Source organism: Magnolia sinica, chromosome 4, assembly GCF_029962835.1.
Source record: "Magnolia sinica isolate HGM2019 chromosome 4, MsV1, whole genome shotgun sequence".
Lineage (NCBI taxonomy): Eukaryota > Viridiplantae > Streptophyta > Magnoliopsida > Magnoliales > Magnoliaceae > Magnolia > Magnolia sinica.
In genome coordinates, this window is record NC_080576.1 from 105,749,663 (window position 1) to 105,766,321 (window position 16,659).

The following is a 16,659-nucleotide window of genomic DNA, read 5'->3' on the forward strand; positions in this document are numbered from 1 at the left end:
TGTAACATAGATGGGCAGTATCACAACGATCACACCGATCAGATGACTAGCTACAATAGTGGAGAACTTTTCACCACTAAATCTTGACCCCTCCTTTGCACCCCCGAAGGGTTCATAACATGTATATAATTTAGATATTGCTCGAGGAATGCTATTCATACTTAGACTTTAGCAATCTTCTCTGTCTGATCTCTGTCTCTAAGTGGTTAGATTTTAACAATCTTCTCCATCTGATCTTTGTACCATCTAGATCCCCCCCCCCCCCCCCACAGATTTGGATATAAAGGCTAAATTAAGGACAAACAGGATCATCTCATTGACATGTTTTTTCTTCGTAGCCAATGAAATGCGATGGATTTAAATGGACGATTCAGATCTGATTTGATCGAATGAAGTGTCCAAGTATCATGATTGATTTTGAACCAATGTATTCAAAATCATGCTGGTTGAATTAGTTCATGTACATATCACATATAGCCAACATTAATCCATCCACATACCCTGATGAAGCTTAAAAATGCATGTTCAACTAAACCCATAAGCTTGAACAGTGGACCCAAGCCTAGCAAAAGTTTGGGACAGATGGCATCCAGCATGCCGCTGGATGCACCCAATCCAGCACCATGTGCACGCATACAGGCGTGGGATCCATAGTAAAAAGGGCAAAATGGTCATTTCCTGTACCTATTTTTATTTTTCACTGTGGGTCCCACTCATGATACGCCCACATGGTGCTTTTTCATTGGTGCTGGATAGGGTGTGTCTCGCGCCCTACTGAATGCAATCCACTTCCAAAAGTTTAGTCATACAAGTTAGGCCGTCCCGATTGGCGAGCCAGCTCATCAAAATTATCAGCATTTCATATTCAACAACTAGGAATTAGATTTTAGAATCCTCCAAATATTTCATATCCACTGTAAAATTCTAAAGGTGACATGGACACTTTTATGGGGTCCTTTACAACGTTCGTAAAACTTTTAAGTGACACATGGCACAGCCATTCATCGATTTGGATTATTCATTCATTCATTCATATAATTAGGGGAAGCAATAGGGAAAAAAATCAGGCAAATCAGATGAGCCTAATCCTTTCAATGTGGACATTTTTTTACAACCATTCGTTTTTTTAGAAGCCACGGATCAGATGTTTAGCAACACCAAACCAATGTGCTTAATCCGCAGCAGGACCTATCAAAAAGATGGTTTTAAAATAATTATTGGAACTATTTTGTTTCTCAAAATGATCTTGACTGTCCATTTCTCATATTATTGATATGAATGGTTATGATCATCAGATCAGCATGATTTTTCACCATCATAATGATCCAAATTGATGGTTGGTCATTTGGCGTGTCACTTAAAAGATTTGGAGACGTTGCTAACATCGTTTGAAGGTAGCACAAACATTCCTTAATTCTAAAAATTAAAAGCGGAATGCAAGTAGATACTCACCTAGCATTGATGCATCCCGTAGCACACCAGCTGACTTGGCACCTGTATGAGAGATTGGGGCCATAGTTAGCAAAGGGGCAATGTGAGAGTGACCTGGCTCAAGAACTGGCCAATCCAATCATCAGGTAGTGCCCATGCATATGGTGGGGCACACCTGATGAGTTAACCTGTTCCATATTTACACAATGGGGTGTTCAAAGTGCACCGTGCCAGATGAACGGCCCAGAACTTCACACGTGTGCCAAGTCAGCAGCCATGCTGTGAAGTCCCTATTCGATCCCATGCCAGCGTGCACTCGACACTCCTCATCTTAAAGAAGGCTACATTAGGTTGTGTCGACTCGTATTTTCTGAGCGGGTGTCTCATCCACAGTAGACTTACACGTGCCGGAATCTAAAAATGTAGCCTTGTAGGCCTATTGTGGATGGAGCATGACCCATCATGCAAAAAGCAGAACTTTGATATTCTGGCAGAGTATGAATGATGATATGCAGGCACTTAGAAGGATAGACTATCCAAGACAGGCAATTCAGGACCGACTAGCCTGATAGACTAACCAAGTGCCTATCCAGGGCACTTAGGAGGGATAGACTATCCAGAAGAGGCTATTCAGGAACCATCCAGATAGACTAAGTAGCCTATCCAGAAGTGTTGGTTGCATCCAAACAGGCCCTTAAGACCAAAATTCAGTGACACTGGACCATTCTCCAACAAATAAATCCAAATGGGCCCTTACAACTAAAATTTCAGTGACACCAGACCATTCTCCAACAAATTAATGCAGGATAGAACATCTGTTGCATCCAAACAGGCCCTACCAACAAAATATTATTCGTGTGTGTGGTTAGGCATATCAATAACTTAAATGCACGTTGAGGAGTATATATGCATGTGAAGTCGCAAACTTTATTCATTTCCATATGAGATCTATCACATCATTCCAGTAATTAAGAAAGAAAAGATCACAAGACAGTCATGCAAGAGCAATGACAAAGATCAAATCAAAGCTAACCTTCTTGCATATGAAGTATCTCCCATTTGGAAATCAAAGTTGGGAGCCCCACCCACCACCGCCAGGTGTCAAAATCTGGAGAATTTCACCCGCTTGCACCTCCACCGTGTTCTTCCCTCCAAGATAAACCTTCCGCTTATCTTTCTTGATCAGGTAATTAGCCCCGTGGGCCCCATCTCCCCCTCCATTCAACCCTCTCGGCGCATGTACCCGCCTCTCCGAAAGCACACTAACCACAATGGGCCGCCGGAATTCAATCTCCCTCACAAGGCCATTTCCCCCTCTATGTAAACCATCGCCTCCACTCTTCTCTCGCAGCCCAAACTTGTGCAATATAACTGGATACCTCTGCTCGAAGATCTCCGGATCGGTCATCCGGGTATTGGTCATATGGCACTGGACCCCACTGGTCCCATCCCAGCTCGGCCCGGCCCCACTCCCGCCTCCAATTGTTTCGTAGTAACCAAAAGTGTCGTCCCCAAAAGTGAGATTATTCATGCAACCTTGAGAACAAGCGCAAGCCTGGAATGCTGTCAAGACAACATCTGTTATCCTTTGAGAAGTAAGCACATTGCCTCCCACAACAGCGGCCTTATCGCTTGGAGAGAGGAATGAGCCTGGGGGGATGCGGATTTTCACAGGGGCCAGACAACCTTGATTTAGCGGAATATCAATGTCCACCAAACACCGCAGGCAATATATGACTGCCGCAGCCGTTACAGCTTCAGGGGCATTCCAATTCCCATACACCTCTGGGCTGGTCCCATCAAAATCGAATGTAGCTTCACCCTTCTTGGCATCGATTGTAAGCTTTAGATGAATAATTGAACCATCATCCATGTAATCTTCCTCTTCAACAACAATGGTCGAATCTGCATTCGTCTCTTGATTTTCTGAGTTGGGTGCACGGCCTGCAGCTCTGGTGGAGACAGACTTGAGCATCTCTCTCACAGCTTCTTCCGCATTCGTCTGCACATGGGTCATGTAGGATTGGACAGTATCCAATCCATACTGTTCGATAAGCTCTTTAATGAGGGATATCCCTCTTTGATTCGCAGCAACTTGAGCCCGGAGATCAGATAGGTTGTCTTGAAGCCGACGGGTTCCGGGGATCTTACGGGCTGAAAATTCATCGGACTGAGGAGATTGAAGTAGCTTGATGATTCCTTCTTCTTTGAAAACTCCCTTCTCTACAAGCTTAAATGCTTTGATGGCCGCTCCTTCTTCCCATATAGACTTCGAGAAGGGCGGCATGCTTCCAGGAGTTATGCCACCAATTTCCGCATGGTGTCCTCTACTTGCCACGAAAAATACCAACTTTCCATTGTCGAAAACAGGGGTTATAACAGTAATATCAGGAAGATGGCTTCCTCCCGAACATGGATGGTTAGTGACCAAAACATCTCCTTCATTGAGATTGTCACCCCAGTATTCAAGTTGCCAACAAACAGTGCTCGACATGGCACCCAAATGCACCGGCACATGAGGAGCATTCGCGACCAGTCCTCCATCTGGACCGAACAGTGCGCAAGAGAAATCTAGGCGCTCCTTGATGTTCGTCGAGATAGAGGTTCTCTGGAGGGTGCGGCCCATTTGTTCAGCAATGCCCATAAACCTGTGGTTGAAGATCGAAAGTTGCACCACATCTGCAACCTTTTCTGCTATTTTTACCGTGCTCGGAGCCGACTGAATCTCGATTTTTATATTACCATACTTGGTAATAATTGCTTTACAATCTGGTTCTACAATCACTGTACTATTACCATTCATGATTATCACTGGCCCCTGCAAGACATGCCCATAACCCAGCTTCTCGAGCTTGAATAATGGTGTCTCATGCCATCCATTTCCGAAATAGATATTGTACTTCCCTTCTATATCTGGGACTCTCGAAGTCAGTTCCAATTCTTGAGGTTTCAAGATATTGGTAACTCCGATGCCCCTGACTCTAACGTCACAGATACGGATATTTCGGTTTTGTAGTTTAAATCCGTACTCTTGCTGGAATAGCTTCACAAATTCGCCTGCATAGTCATTTTTGTCTCCCTCGTTTTGCCTTCTCACCATGATGGCCGTATCCGTGCCCTCATATCTCAAGTTCAAATACGATTCCGTCATGACACATCCGTCTTCAAAACCTTGATCTTTCAGCTTCTCCTTTACTTGCTTCAACAAAATAGCTTCTCTACAAAAGGCCTCTAGAATAGAATCAGGCCCATAAACAGCAGAATATGGCTCCTGCGCCTCTTCAATAACATCTGCTAATCCCATGCCGTAAGCACTTAAAATACCACAGAACCGGTGAATGAGAACTTCAGACATACCCAATGATCTAGCAATAGAACAGGCGTGCTGCGGGCCCGCGCCTCCAAAGCAAGCGAGTGCATGGTTTCTTGTCTCGTGGCCCTTCATCTCAGTTAATTGCCGTATAGGCCGGCACATGGTTTCGTTTGCCACATTTATGAATCCGAGTGCAATCTCCTCTACTGTCATATCCTTTGACGATAGATCCTGACTCTTCCTGTAAGAATTAATCCTGGCCGCGAGCTTCTCAAATTCAGCTCTGGTAGCTTTAATATCTAATGGCTGATCCTCGTTTGGGCCAAAGATGAATGGGAAATAGTCAGGAATAACAGTTCCTAAAATCAGATTAGCATCGGTAACAGCCAATTCCCCACCTTTTCGGTAACAAACAGGACCCGGGTGAGCGCCCACTGATTCAGGCCCCACCCGAAAAGATCCGAATTGAAACTTGAGCTTAGACCCACCACCAGCAGCAACGGTGTTTATGTCAAGCTGGGGTGCTTGAATTATAGCCCCTGCAATTTGTGTCTCCAGCACTTGCTCATAATTTCCAGCGTAGCGGCTCACGTCGGTTGATGTCCCACCCATATCAAACCCAATGAGGGGCTTTGTTGTTTCAAGCCCAAAAAGGGTCTGCGAATAACCCACAACCCCTCCTGCAGGGCCTGACAGAACAGCTTTGTGGCCAGAAAATCTGCTTTCCGGTGCAAGCCCTCCGTCAGACTGCATAAACAAAACATTCACCTTTTCCAACCCCTCATCAAATCTTGAAATGAACCCAGATAAGTACTCTTTAATAACTGGAGTCAGATATGCATCAACGCTGGCCGTCAAACCACGAGGCACGGCTCGAACCATAGGGGTCAAAGCAGAAGACAACGAAACATGCTGAAAACCCAAATTCAAAGCTAATTGTTCCACTGCGATTTCATGGTCTGGGTAAGTGTAAGAATGCAATAATACAACAGCCAAACAGCTTATTCCTTTCTGCAATAGACCTTCCAATAGAGGTTTCAATGCTTCTTTGTTGAGTGGCTTTACCACCTTGATAAGCTCACCTGATATCCCTTTAACCAAAGAAGAGCTATTCTGTTTTTCCTCCTCCTTGTCAATAACCAGCTCAACCCTCTCATCAGCCTCTATAACTTCCTCATAGAGATTTGAAGACTTCGCCACAGTGAGATCAAAGATGTTCGGGCGGGCCTGGTTGCCTATCTGTAGCAAATCCCGGAATCCCTGAGTGACGCACAATGCAATTCTCTCACCCTTCCTCTCCAACAAAGCATTTGTTGCTACCGTTGTGCCCATCCGTATCCACTCTATCTTCTCTGTGGGGATTTTCGAAGACCGGGGGATCTTGTCACCTGTAGATTCTTCAAGAATTCTACGGATCCCTTCAATCGGAGCATCATCATAATTTGATGGATCCACAGATAGCAGTTTCATCACTTGGCAATCCGATCTCCCCGGAATTTCAGCATAAATGTCAGTAAATGTGCCCCCTCTATCGATACAAAACCGGAACTTCTCCTCCTTAATGCTCCCCATTCCTAAATTCCCTTTCTCTACTACTGAAAACAGGGCTTTCAGAGGATGTAGACAACAACCCAATTGCAAGTATTATCTATTCTTCGAAACCCAGATCAAATCCACTGATTTCTGCCTGCATCCAAGAAATGACAATCAAATAAAATAAAGAAACTAGATCTTCAGAAACCACATGATCTTCTGCTGGTAAAGTTTGGGTACCCCGTACCCCAATCAAGGCAAAATTAGAAGTATACTTTTTAATGGGCCCAAGTCTTTATACCCAATCCCACACCATCTATGGGTGTTGAATGGGAATCCCAATAGTAACACCCATTCAAAGAGGGTTACAGTCATTTGGATGCACTATCGAATTGAACTGCAAGCATTTTTCTAATAAAGTGGAAAGAACTAAATAGTCATTTCCTCCTTATCAATGAGATTAATGACCTGAGCTCTAAATTGCAGATACATTACTTTCAAGTTAGACTTCAAAGAAATGCAAATGCAATTTGAGGGCTACTTCCTCATTACAAACAGTAGGAGAGATCATCATCCTTTGCCATTTCCTGTTAATATAGACTATTTAAATTCACATTTTCATCCAAACACAGTCCTAGTGTTGGAGTTCATGTCCGCTATCAAGATTATGGTGAACTAACTCCCAATTTGACCATAGGTATAGTAGATCTCTACATACAAAACACAATGTTTTTTAAGCTTTTTCCTTAGGTGTATATGCCTTCTCTTGATTATAGAATAACTAAAAAGTATCGGGTATTTGCTAAAATGAGAATGGTAATTGCGAGTTAACTTAGAGCATGTTTGGCTGCCACCTAAAAAGAGTTTAACGAGTTTTTCTCCGATAGGCACGACAAGTGGTGTCAACATTTGTCAGGACTTGTATTAACAGCTACCATTGTGTGCACAACTGTTGCCCACCTGATCATCCAACGAGCCTAATTTTTCAAAGGAAGCCCTTTCTCATGAAGGCACATCTTGTGGACAATGTGGATCTCGCACATGTCGCAAACATTCGCACATGTACCGCGGGGCGGTGCAGTGCAAGGACAGTTTTCCTGACAAACTTTGCCCATGTGGTGTATATTAAAATTAAATGGTTTTGAAGTGGCGCTTAAACACACCCTTAAAACCTACAACTCATTTTTTAAAACATTTCATCCTTGAAATTATGGGATATTTTTAATTCCAAATTGGAAACCAAAATCATAAGGCATTAAAAAAAAAAAAAAGAAGAAGAAGAAGAAGAAGAAGAAAAAAAAAAAGTTGTAGCATACAACTGGTTGTAGTTCACCATCCCTCTTTAATAAAAGAATAAAGATTAATTTGTGAATTTTCCAAACGGTTGGGAGATTTCTGGTTGCCTTGATATGGGCATCAAGATTAGTTTCATTCCTGTGCCAGTGGTGATCTAGGGTTTTACGCATTAAAAAATTGCAATAAGATTCTAGTCTTCACGACCCAGATCAAATCTAACAGTTTTTTTTTTTTTTTTGATGAATAAAAAATCATTATCCCACGCTTCAAATCCAACGGTTTTGCTTTGATCCAAAAAAGGGCTAAATGGTCAGATCACTATACAACACTGATCTCCCGGCGGTGTCCAAATTAGAGGGTTTCATACATGTAACCAATCTAGCGTTTTACAAGTAAAAGGAGCAATGAAGAAATCCCGTTGATATATCATACGGTATTTACACCTGCACTTTCTACTTTTGGGGGATAAATTGCTACAAATTTGTGCTATTTGCTTAACAAGATGGGAAAAGAAAGGGTTTGTTTATCCATCAGGGAGGATTTCAATATCAATTCCATATGTAAAATCATAACTTGTTAGAAGCCCTAGAAACGCTTGCTTGAAATTCTACATGTAATAAAACCAGGGTTTTCACAGAAAAAAATAAAAATAATAATAATAACTGACAGAGTGAGTTTTCCCTTTTGAGAACTGATTACCTACAGTAGTCCGATCTTTCCTGCCAACATGCCACGTGTGTGGCACATCCGTACCATGAAAAAGGTAGGCCCCACCATGAAGATCTCCCATCTCGAAAACCAGGCTGATCCACTCACTAAGTGGGCCACAGCTGTATGTTGAGTCAGACCGTCGGCTGTCCATTAATGCCAACGGTGTGGCCCACCTGTTCATCAGACCAGCCTGATTTTATTGCCGTGTGATCTTCGCGGTGTGGCCTACCTTTTTCAAGGTACGGATGTCCTACAAAAGCAGCGTGTTTCGGTTAGATCGGCCTGCATGATGTGAGAGAGAGAGAGAGAGAGAGAGAGAGAGAGAGAGCAGAAATCAAGTGGCTGTGCTTTACCTGGAAACGAGAAAATGGTGGAAAGAAATGGAGAAATGCGGAAATGTATTCGTACATCTATATAGAGGGAGACAAAACGGATGAGGGAATCTATTGTTCTTTTTGCTGCTGATGAGTCTCCGTTTCTCTCTTGAAAGCTCTTCACTGGGTGAAGTTTCGTACGGACACGATGGGCCTTTTGCTGACTTGGACCGAACCACTTCATATCCTTGAAATCCAACCGTCCATCAGGTACGCCACCATGTGTTTGTACGGGTTCAAAAATCATGGAAACGGATTGGCTACTCCCCCAGCCACCAGCCCGGTGGCTGATGGTCGGTGCTCTGTGGGCCCCAGCATGATTATGTGTTCATCCATTCCGTTCATCCCTTTTTACATATCATTTTAGGGCTTGAACCGAAAAATTATAGAGATATAAATCTCAGGTGGACCACACCACAGGAAAACAATAGTGATTGGATATCCATCATTAAAATCCTCCTAAGGCCCACTGTACTGTTTATTTGACATCCAATCTGTTGATTAGGTCATATATGCCTAGATGAAGGGAAAAAACAAAAATCAGCTTGATCCGAAACTTTTATGGCCCCCAAAAGGTTGTTAATGGTAGACACTCATTCAACACTGTTTACGATAATGTGGTCCACTTGAGATTGGTATATACCTCACTTTTGGTCTCATATCATAAAATGATCTGAAAAAATAGATAGACAGCATGGATGAAGCAAATAAATCATGGTGGGGCCCACAGAGCACCAGCCCCAGCCATTGGCTCGTGGTCGTGTCAGCATCACTCCACCTTTTAACATCCAATCCTAAGATTAGTACGGTGATAGAAGTTGGTTGAAGGAAATTTTAAGTGTTTATTTTATAATTATTTAGATTTAGTTTTGAAATATATACATATAAGGAGCTATTTGTTTACGTAAATAAGTAATAATTACATACCATCCTAATCTCATAAGCATTTTAAATGGAAATGTTGACACACTAAAATTAATGAGTTCAAATTTCACATGAAGACCGGCGTGAGTTACATGACTAATGCACGCACTATATCTATTCTTCCAATGATTCTAGGGAATGAGAAAAAAAATTGAGGTAGATCCATAGCACAAGTTGACCACATGGGAAATGATAGGAATTAAATGCCTTTTGATAAAAGTTTTTTATGTGTAATCTCATAAGTATTTTAAATAAAAAGTTGACCTACTAAAATTGATGAGTACAAATTTCACTTGAAGACCAATATAAGGTATATGACTAATGCATGCATTCCATCTAGAGGTGTACATGAACCGGGCTAGCCCGATTAACTCACTCAACTTGATATATATATATATATATATATATATATATATATATATATCCGTACCCTAACCATTTGAACTTGTCAAAACCCTTCACATGAACTTGTTGTAAGGTCCGAAATTGGCCCGAACTCGCCCTATTGCTAACTAGGCCGAGTTCGGGCTGGATATGTTGTCCAGAGCATAAACAGACCACATGGGAAATGATAGGAATTAAATGCCTTTTGATAAAAGCTTCTTATGTGTAATCTCAGAAGCATTTTAAATGGAAAGGTTGACACATTAAAATTGATGAGTCCAAATTTCACATGAAGACCAATGTAAGGTATATAACTAATGCACGTACTCCATCTATTCTCCCAACGATTTTAGGACATGAGAAAAAAATTGAGGTAAATCCAAAGCACAGGTAGGCCACATGGGAAATGATAGGAATTAAATGACTTTTGATAAAAGCTTCTTATGTGTAATCTCATTAAGTATTTTAAATGGAAAGGTTGACACACTAAAATTCATGAGTCCAAATTTCAAATGAAGACCAATGTAAGGTATATGACTAATGCACGCACTCCATCTATTCTCCCAACAAATTTAGGACATGAGGAAAAAAAACAAAAAAATTGAGTTAGATCCAAAGCACAAAGTAGACCGCATGGGAAATGATATGAATTAAATGGCTCTTGATAAAAGTTTCTTATGTGTAATCTCATAAGCATTTTAAATGGAAAGGTTGACACACTAAAATTGATGAGTCTAAATTTCACATGAAGACCAATGTAAGGTATATGGCTAATGCACGCACTCCATCTATTCTCCCAACGATCTTAGGGCATGAGAAAAAAAATTGAGGTAAATCTAAAGCACAAGTAGACCACATGAGAAATGATAGGAATTAAATGCCTTTTTATAAAAGCTTCATAGGGTTTCAGAAGTTTTGAATCAAGCTTATATTTTATCCATGTATCTGTAACCTTATGAACTACTTTGATGGCAAATTAATAATCTTGTGAACCTTAGGAAGAAAAAAATATTTACAAGGGTGAAAGTTTTATGGCCACTATTTCTTGTGATGTGGGCCACTTGAGCGTTGGATCTACATTGTCTTTAGGTTCATGCCCTAAAATGTTTTGATAAAATGGATGAATGGTGTGAATATGTCACATGCATTATAGTGAGACAGAAGAATTTAAGTCGACTTTTTCAAACTAGTTAAAATATATGTTTTATGGAATGAATATATGTAAAAGCTTATAGCCTATAAATCATATTTATATTTATATTGTATACGAGTTATGTTTTGGGTTGTGTAATCAGAGCCTGGCCAACCCGGGTGTCAAATTTGGGGGCATGATAACCTAAGCTGCATAAAAAATCATCATGGTCATTACGGCAAGATATAGAAATGTCACAGTCACTTTGGTCGATGATAAAATTCCGATAGCTAACCGACAACCAATGACAGCCAACCTGCTATCAATAATGGCCAACGACAACTAATTCGACCATGGTGGCTGAATTATGTCCAGATTGGTTAATTTTACGTCAAAACGGCCCACCTGACGACCAATTCAACAAGAATGGCCAAATTAATAACCAAAACATCTCATTTTTATGACCAAAATTATTGTCCTAACGTCCAAATTAACAGGAATGGGCAAACTAACGGCCGGAATGTCTGATTTAACAGTCGATTTGGCCAAAATGCCCTTTACAACATGAATCCTAGCAATAGTATGAAAAATTGGCTCCTAATGATTAATTCGACGAAGAACCACCAACATTGATTCAGTGCTTCTTTACATTCTCCAAAAACAAATGGAAAGAGACATAAAGAGCATTATTTGCACCTGGCCTATCACAACCAAATCATATTGCGCAAAAGATGCCACATGGCAATTATCTACACCACGTGGTCAAGATAAACATCAAAGCCAATAAGCCAAAAGCGTGCTTATGATAGGAAGTATTAAATACAAGAGCCCAGGAAAAACACTCTATACAAAGCAGCATTAAATGCTAATGACTAGCAAAAGCAACTCTCTACGGAAGCAATGGATACTAAAGACCAACAAAAGCAATTCTCTCAAAGCAAGAGTCTCCCTAGCAAAGTAGGAATTCTGTTGCATGTCAACTCTATTAAAGCAAGAGTCCAACGACAGCAATTCTCCAGCAAGGTTTTGTCTAAATGTTGCAAGACCATATGAGCCATACGCAAGGTCATTGCCTCTCCAAATTTACAAAAGCAGCACGAAACAAAGAGCTTCAAGCCCTATGCAAATACAATCAACACGACTCTTTCCCAGCTCAACGTTGCCTATCTTTTGTCCATTGTGGATACCTATATCTCAATTAGCTTAGTTCAAACCTCCCCACTTTTGTCTAGCACCACATGCAACAAGTTCATAGGGTTTAGCTTAATTTTAGTTGAGTTTAGTTTCTGCTTTTGTCAAGCACAGTGTTGCAACAAGCTAACTTAGTTGTAAGTTAAATACTCGTGACCTTGTCGTCAAATCTCCCAAATTCCCAAGTCTTTGATGATTCTTTGACCACGACTTGCTGACCAAACACCATGATCATCTCATGACCGTCTCACAATCATATAGGTTTGGAAAACCGTTAACACCATGACTGTTTTGCTAGCTTAAACCGTCGTCACCAATTTATTATACTTCCTTTATTTTATATACCAATTGTAGTTCATCTATATCTAAATTAATAAATTTGGCACATAGTTTTCTTTTTCTTTGTTTTTTATTTCAACATTGCTTTTCTTAATGAATATGACTATAAGTCGCCACTATTGTACAAAAATTCATCGTTTTGAAAGTAAAAAAGAATCAATCTGAAAAGACTAATATTCCCATTTACAAATTGTCTAATCACTTTGCTAATCAATGATTAAATAGACGGTTAATCTTCACATATCCAGTCTTAATCAATGTATCTTGATGCCTAGGGTCACAAGGCATTTAGTTCAATTTATTTCAAACACAAGTTTAGCACGCCCGATACTTACATACTTGCACATACATAACCGATACTTACATACTTGCACATACATAACCGAAATTGGGTCATTCATTGAATAGTAGCGTGCTCCAATGAAAAAACATTACCTGCATCCATCATATGTGGAAATGGCAAAAGTTTCAGTCACAAGGGAACAATATTTTTTTATTGGGCCATGTCAGGGTCATAAGTAGTCTTGATGAATCAATCCACATAAGCCACTACATGCGCTAGTGTTGAGCAATCACATTATCCAAGCCACACATCAAAAGGCTATTACTATGTAGATTCAATAATAAGGTTAGTCTACCAGTCGGGTCAGCTACAATTAAATGAACAAAATTATAATCATTATACACATACTAGTAGACCACGTCCATTCTTCGCCATCAGCATCTACGCGGTTGAGGCCCAATGATGGATGGCTTGGATAATTCACCTGCGTCCAAGAAAATGTGGACGGTTCAAGTTCAAATTGACTTAAGCATATGGGGACACATGTGCAATTTGAGTACATGCCTATGAATTATCATGCTCTACCGAAGTATCAAATCACCTTGGAAAATTACACACACAAATAAGTCACTTGATCTGACCAGTCCATCGTGTGATCTACATTTTGTAGATATATACATCAAAATTCATACCAGTATTAACCATCCGGTGACTCCTACATGTATAGAGAATTTTGAACCATTAGTCAGTTACAGGTGTGGGCCACATGCTAATTAGGTAAACCAATGCCATGTATGTGGCGTGTAACGGTAAGTTGTTGGGATCATTTCGAGTGCGTCTAGATCACAAGTTATCTTGTTTCAACTACTTATGTCTCAAGTGGCTTATCTCAGTTTTTGTTGATTCAATCAATAAATAATTTGGTAAACAACATGCTGGTCATAGAGAGAAAGATTGGTCTCTTTCTCCCTCCCTATCTAGTATTTTTCCTTTCAATCTCTTTATACTCTCTCTCTCTCCTTGCGGGCACCACATACTAGTAACTACAACTGTGGCATCCCCCCTCTCTTCCACCCACCCACCACCATGGCCCCACCCATGGTCACCCAAATAAGGGATGGTTCTTTTTTTTTTTTTTTTTTCCTGACGAAGAAGGGAGGAGGGTTGCCAATTGGTTTGTTTGGTTGCGCTACATGTAGAGCTGGGCAGAATCCGACCCGATCCGAACTTAAGGCCAGGATTGAGTCAGCTCGAGTAGGCCCACTTAGATCCAAACGTACATCAAGTTGAGTTCGGATCAGTGGCCAATTCGGACCGATCCGATTCGGTTGGTTACTATATAATTAATATTTTCTTTTTAATTTTCACTTTTTTACTATCCGCCTCACCTGAACGAAGCCCTAATCCCTCCCTTCTCTCTCTACCCAAACGAGCGGCGTCGCACTTGCCCATATTTCTCTCCCAATTTCCCTCCTCTCCTCCTTTCTCTCCTAATTTCCCACATCTCCTTCTCTCTCTCCTCCTCTCTCTCTCTCTCTCTCTTGATTTTGATTCAACTCAATCCGAATTGACTAGATAGACTCAACTCGATCCGACTCGATTTGGTTTCCCAGATTGAGTCAAACACGGTTCGGGTCAGGCCAGCAAGGATTCGGATCGGATCGAGTCAGCCCTGCTGGACTCGGTCCCGGATCGGATCGAGTTCGGGTCAGGTTCTTGGAAAAATCGGATCGAGTCGAGTTGGACCCAATCCGGTCCAACTCAACTCGATGCCCACCTCTAGCTACATGTAACAATAGCATGGTTAATGGCGCCATTGAAGGTGTGTGTGTGTGTGTGTGAGAGAGAGAGAGAGAGAGAGAGAGAGAGAGAGAGTAAAAACAACAGCCAAAAAGTATTTTCTTTTTTTATAACTTAAGACCATAAGTTAGTCATCTCATGGCCTTTAACAAGTTTTAATTTGCAGTATATTAAATTGATTCTTATCATACAAATAGCTGATTTGTTGACTCAAAAAAATAAATAAATTATCAAGGTGTATCTTTGATTAATTCTCACGCTTGTGACTCATATCTACTTGTTCTGCAAGTGCAATTGGGATACTTCACTGAGGAATTGTGTGGCCTGTGCACACAACTTTGCAAGGAAAACCTGAGTTTTCAACTATGAGAATAGAGCCCATGTTTATATAACCCAAATCATTTGATCGTTGTCTCCCACATTAGATGGAAAACTCCTCAGACATCACCCTACTGGGACAGTACTGAGTTTTCGATTTCCCATCCACATATAGATGATTGAGAAGAGAATTACAACAACAACCCACAACCCACAAAATAAAGTCCCAATATCATTTTTTATGCAATATATTTTTGCTTAGCTCAAAATTTGGTTATTGATGTGTGCATAATGCTGCGCATGCTTGAGCCTGATATGCCTCAATTTGAACCGAATGCCTTTGACCACAAGCACATAGATAGACTGAGAGACCGAGACCTTAGTTATTCAATTGACCATTTAGACACCAGCAATGTAAACTGGACGATTTGGAAAAAGGAGGGTTTATCTTTTTAATAAGTTCTTTTTTACTTTTAGCCGAAATGACTTTTCTAATTGTGATAGCAGCAATTATCATTCAATTAACATAGCATGAGAATAATAAAAAAATGAAAAGAAATCATAATTTTTAAGGATAAAAACTTAGAAAGAAAGAAAATAGAAAACAATGATTTGGCGACTGTTGTGTAGGTGACGAGGTCCTAAACTAGGGTCTTTCTTAATCATGCGGCTCAAACCGAAAAGGGAAATACACTACAAGTTAAGCTAAAGTTGGTCTAATACAGTTGTATAGTTGGATTGGATTACACTACTCATAAGCTAAAGCAGGTCCAGTGTTGAAGCATAGACGAATTGGATTACACTAAAAGCTAAGCCATGCTAGATTATGAAGTAAACTAGGATAAGCAACATTGTGCTGTAGAGATGTGTTGTGTTGGGTTAGCGAGGGTCCGGAGCTCTTTGATCATTCTCTTATTTCTCAAAAATTTAAGTGATAGCCGGAGAAAGATCTCCGTAGCCTCTCCTCATATTTGCTAATATGGAAATAACTGTCCAAGCCTGTAATTGGTTATTGCCTATTTTGTAACGCTACATGTGCTAGTCAGTTGTCGTGGGTTGGCCATGTTTACACGCACATCCTAATCCATTTCGTGGGTGAGGTTTATTTATAAGACACCATGTGTAGATAGTTGTTATTTCTTTGTTTGCTAGAACACCCATTATGTGCTGTGAAAATTGGCCAACTTGGTACCGCCTTCACGTTACGTTGTAGTTCTTCGAAGGCTTTTAGCCGTAAGGGTTTCTTCTATACAATGCTATGGCATATTGGCCTAATTCCTCATCAACCTTTGATCATTTTTAAATCGTTATCTATTATCGGCCATGAGGCCACCAAGTTGCGTAATCGACTACATCATATAAGCAAGATGTGTGACATACGTTTGGATTTTGATTAAATTTGGTTGAATCGTAATTGAAAAGATCTTTCGTTTGTTTTTTATTGAGATCTCGCTGCATTTTAGATCCAGCATAAATAATTTTATGAGAAATCGTCAATATCCATGTTGGGACTCGACAAACCAATGGTCTGGATTATCGATCCATGGGACCAACTTGTCGCAACTTAAAACGCGTTTGTACATTATAAAAATGCGGACTGATGTATCATATAATTCTCTTCCTTAAACCC

The 16,659-nt window shown here is 40.6% G+C and overlaps 1 protein-coding gene across 2 annotated transcripts; it reads right to left on the reverse strand.

Moving 5' to 3' along the window:
• Positions 1-839: 839 nt before the first annotated feature.
• LOC131243650 (5-oxoprolinase 1) lies at positions 840-8,796 on the reverse strand. Of its 2 annotated transcripts, none has more exons than XM_058243141.1 (3): positions 8,638-8,796; positions 2,465-6,431; positions 840-1,494 (listed from the first exon to the last, which is right to left on the reverse strand). In XM_058243141.1, exon 2 carries the CDS (start codon positions 6,314-6,316, stop codon positions 2,498-2,500), a length of 3,819 nt encoding a protein of 1,272 aa, XP_058099124.1. In that variant the 5' UTR covers positions 6,317-6,431; positions 8,638-8,796; the 3' UTR covers positions 840-1,494; positions 2,465-2,497. The 2 variants fall into 2 exon arrangements, with proteins under 2 accessions (XP_058099124.1, XP_058099125.1); XM_058243142.1 differs by lacking the exon at positions 8,638-8,796 and adding an exon at positions 8,273-8,538.
• Between the last annotated feature and the right edge of the window lie 7,863 nt (positions 8,797-16,659).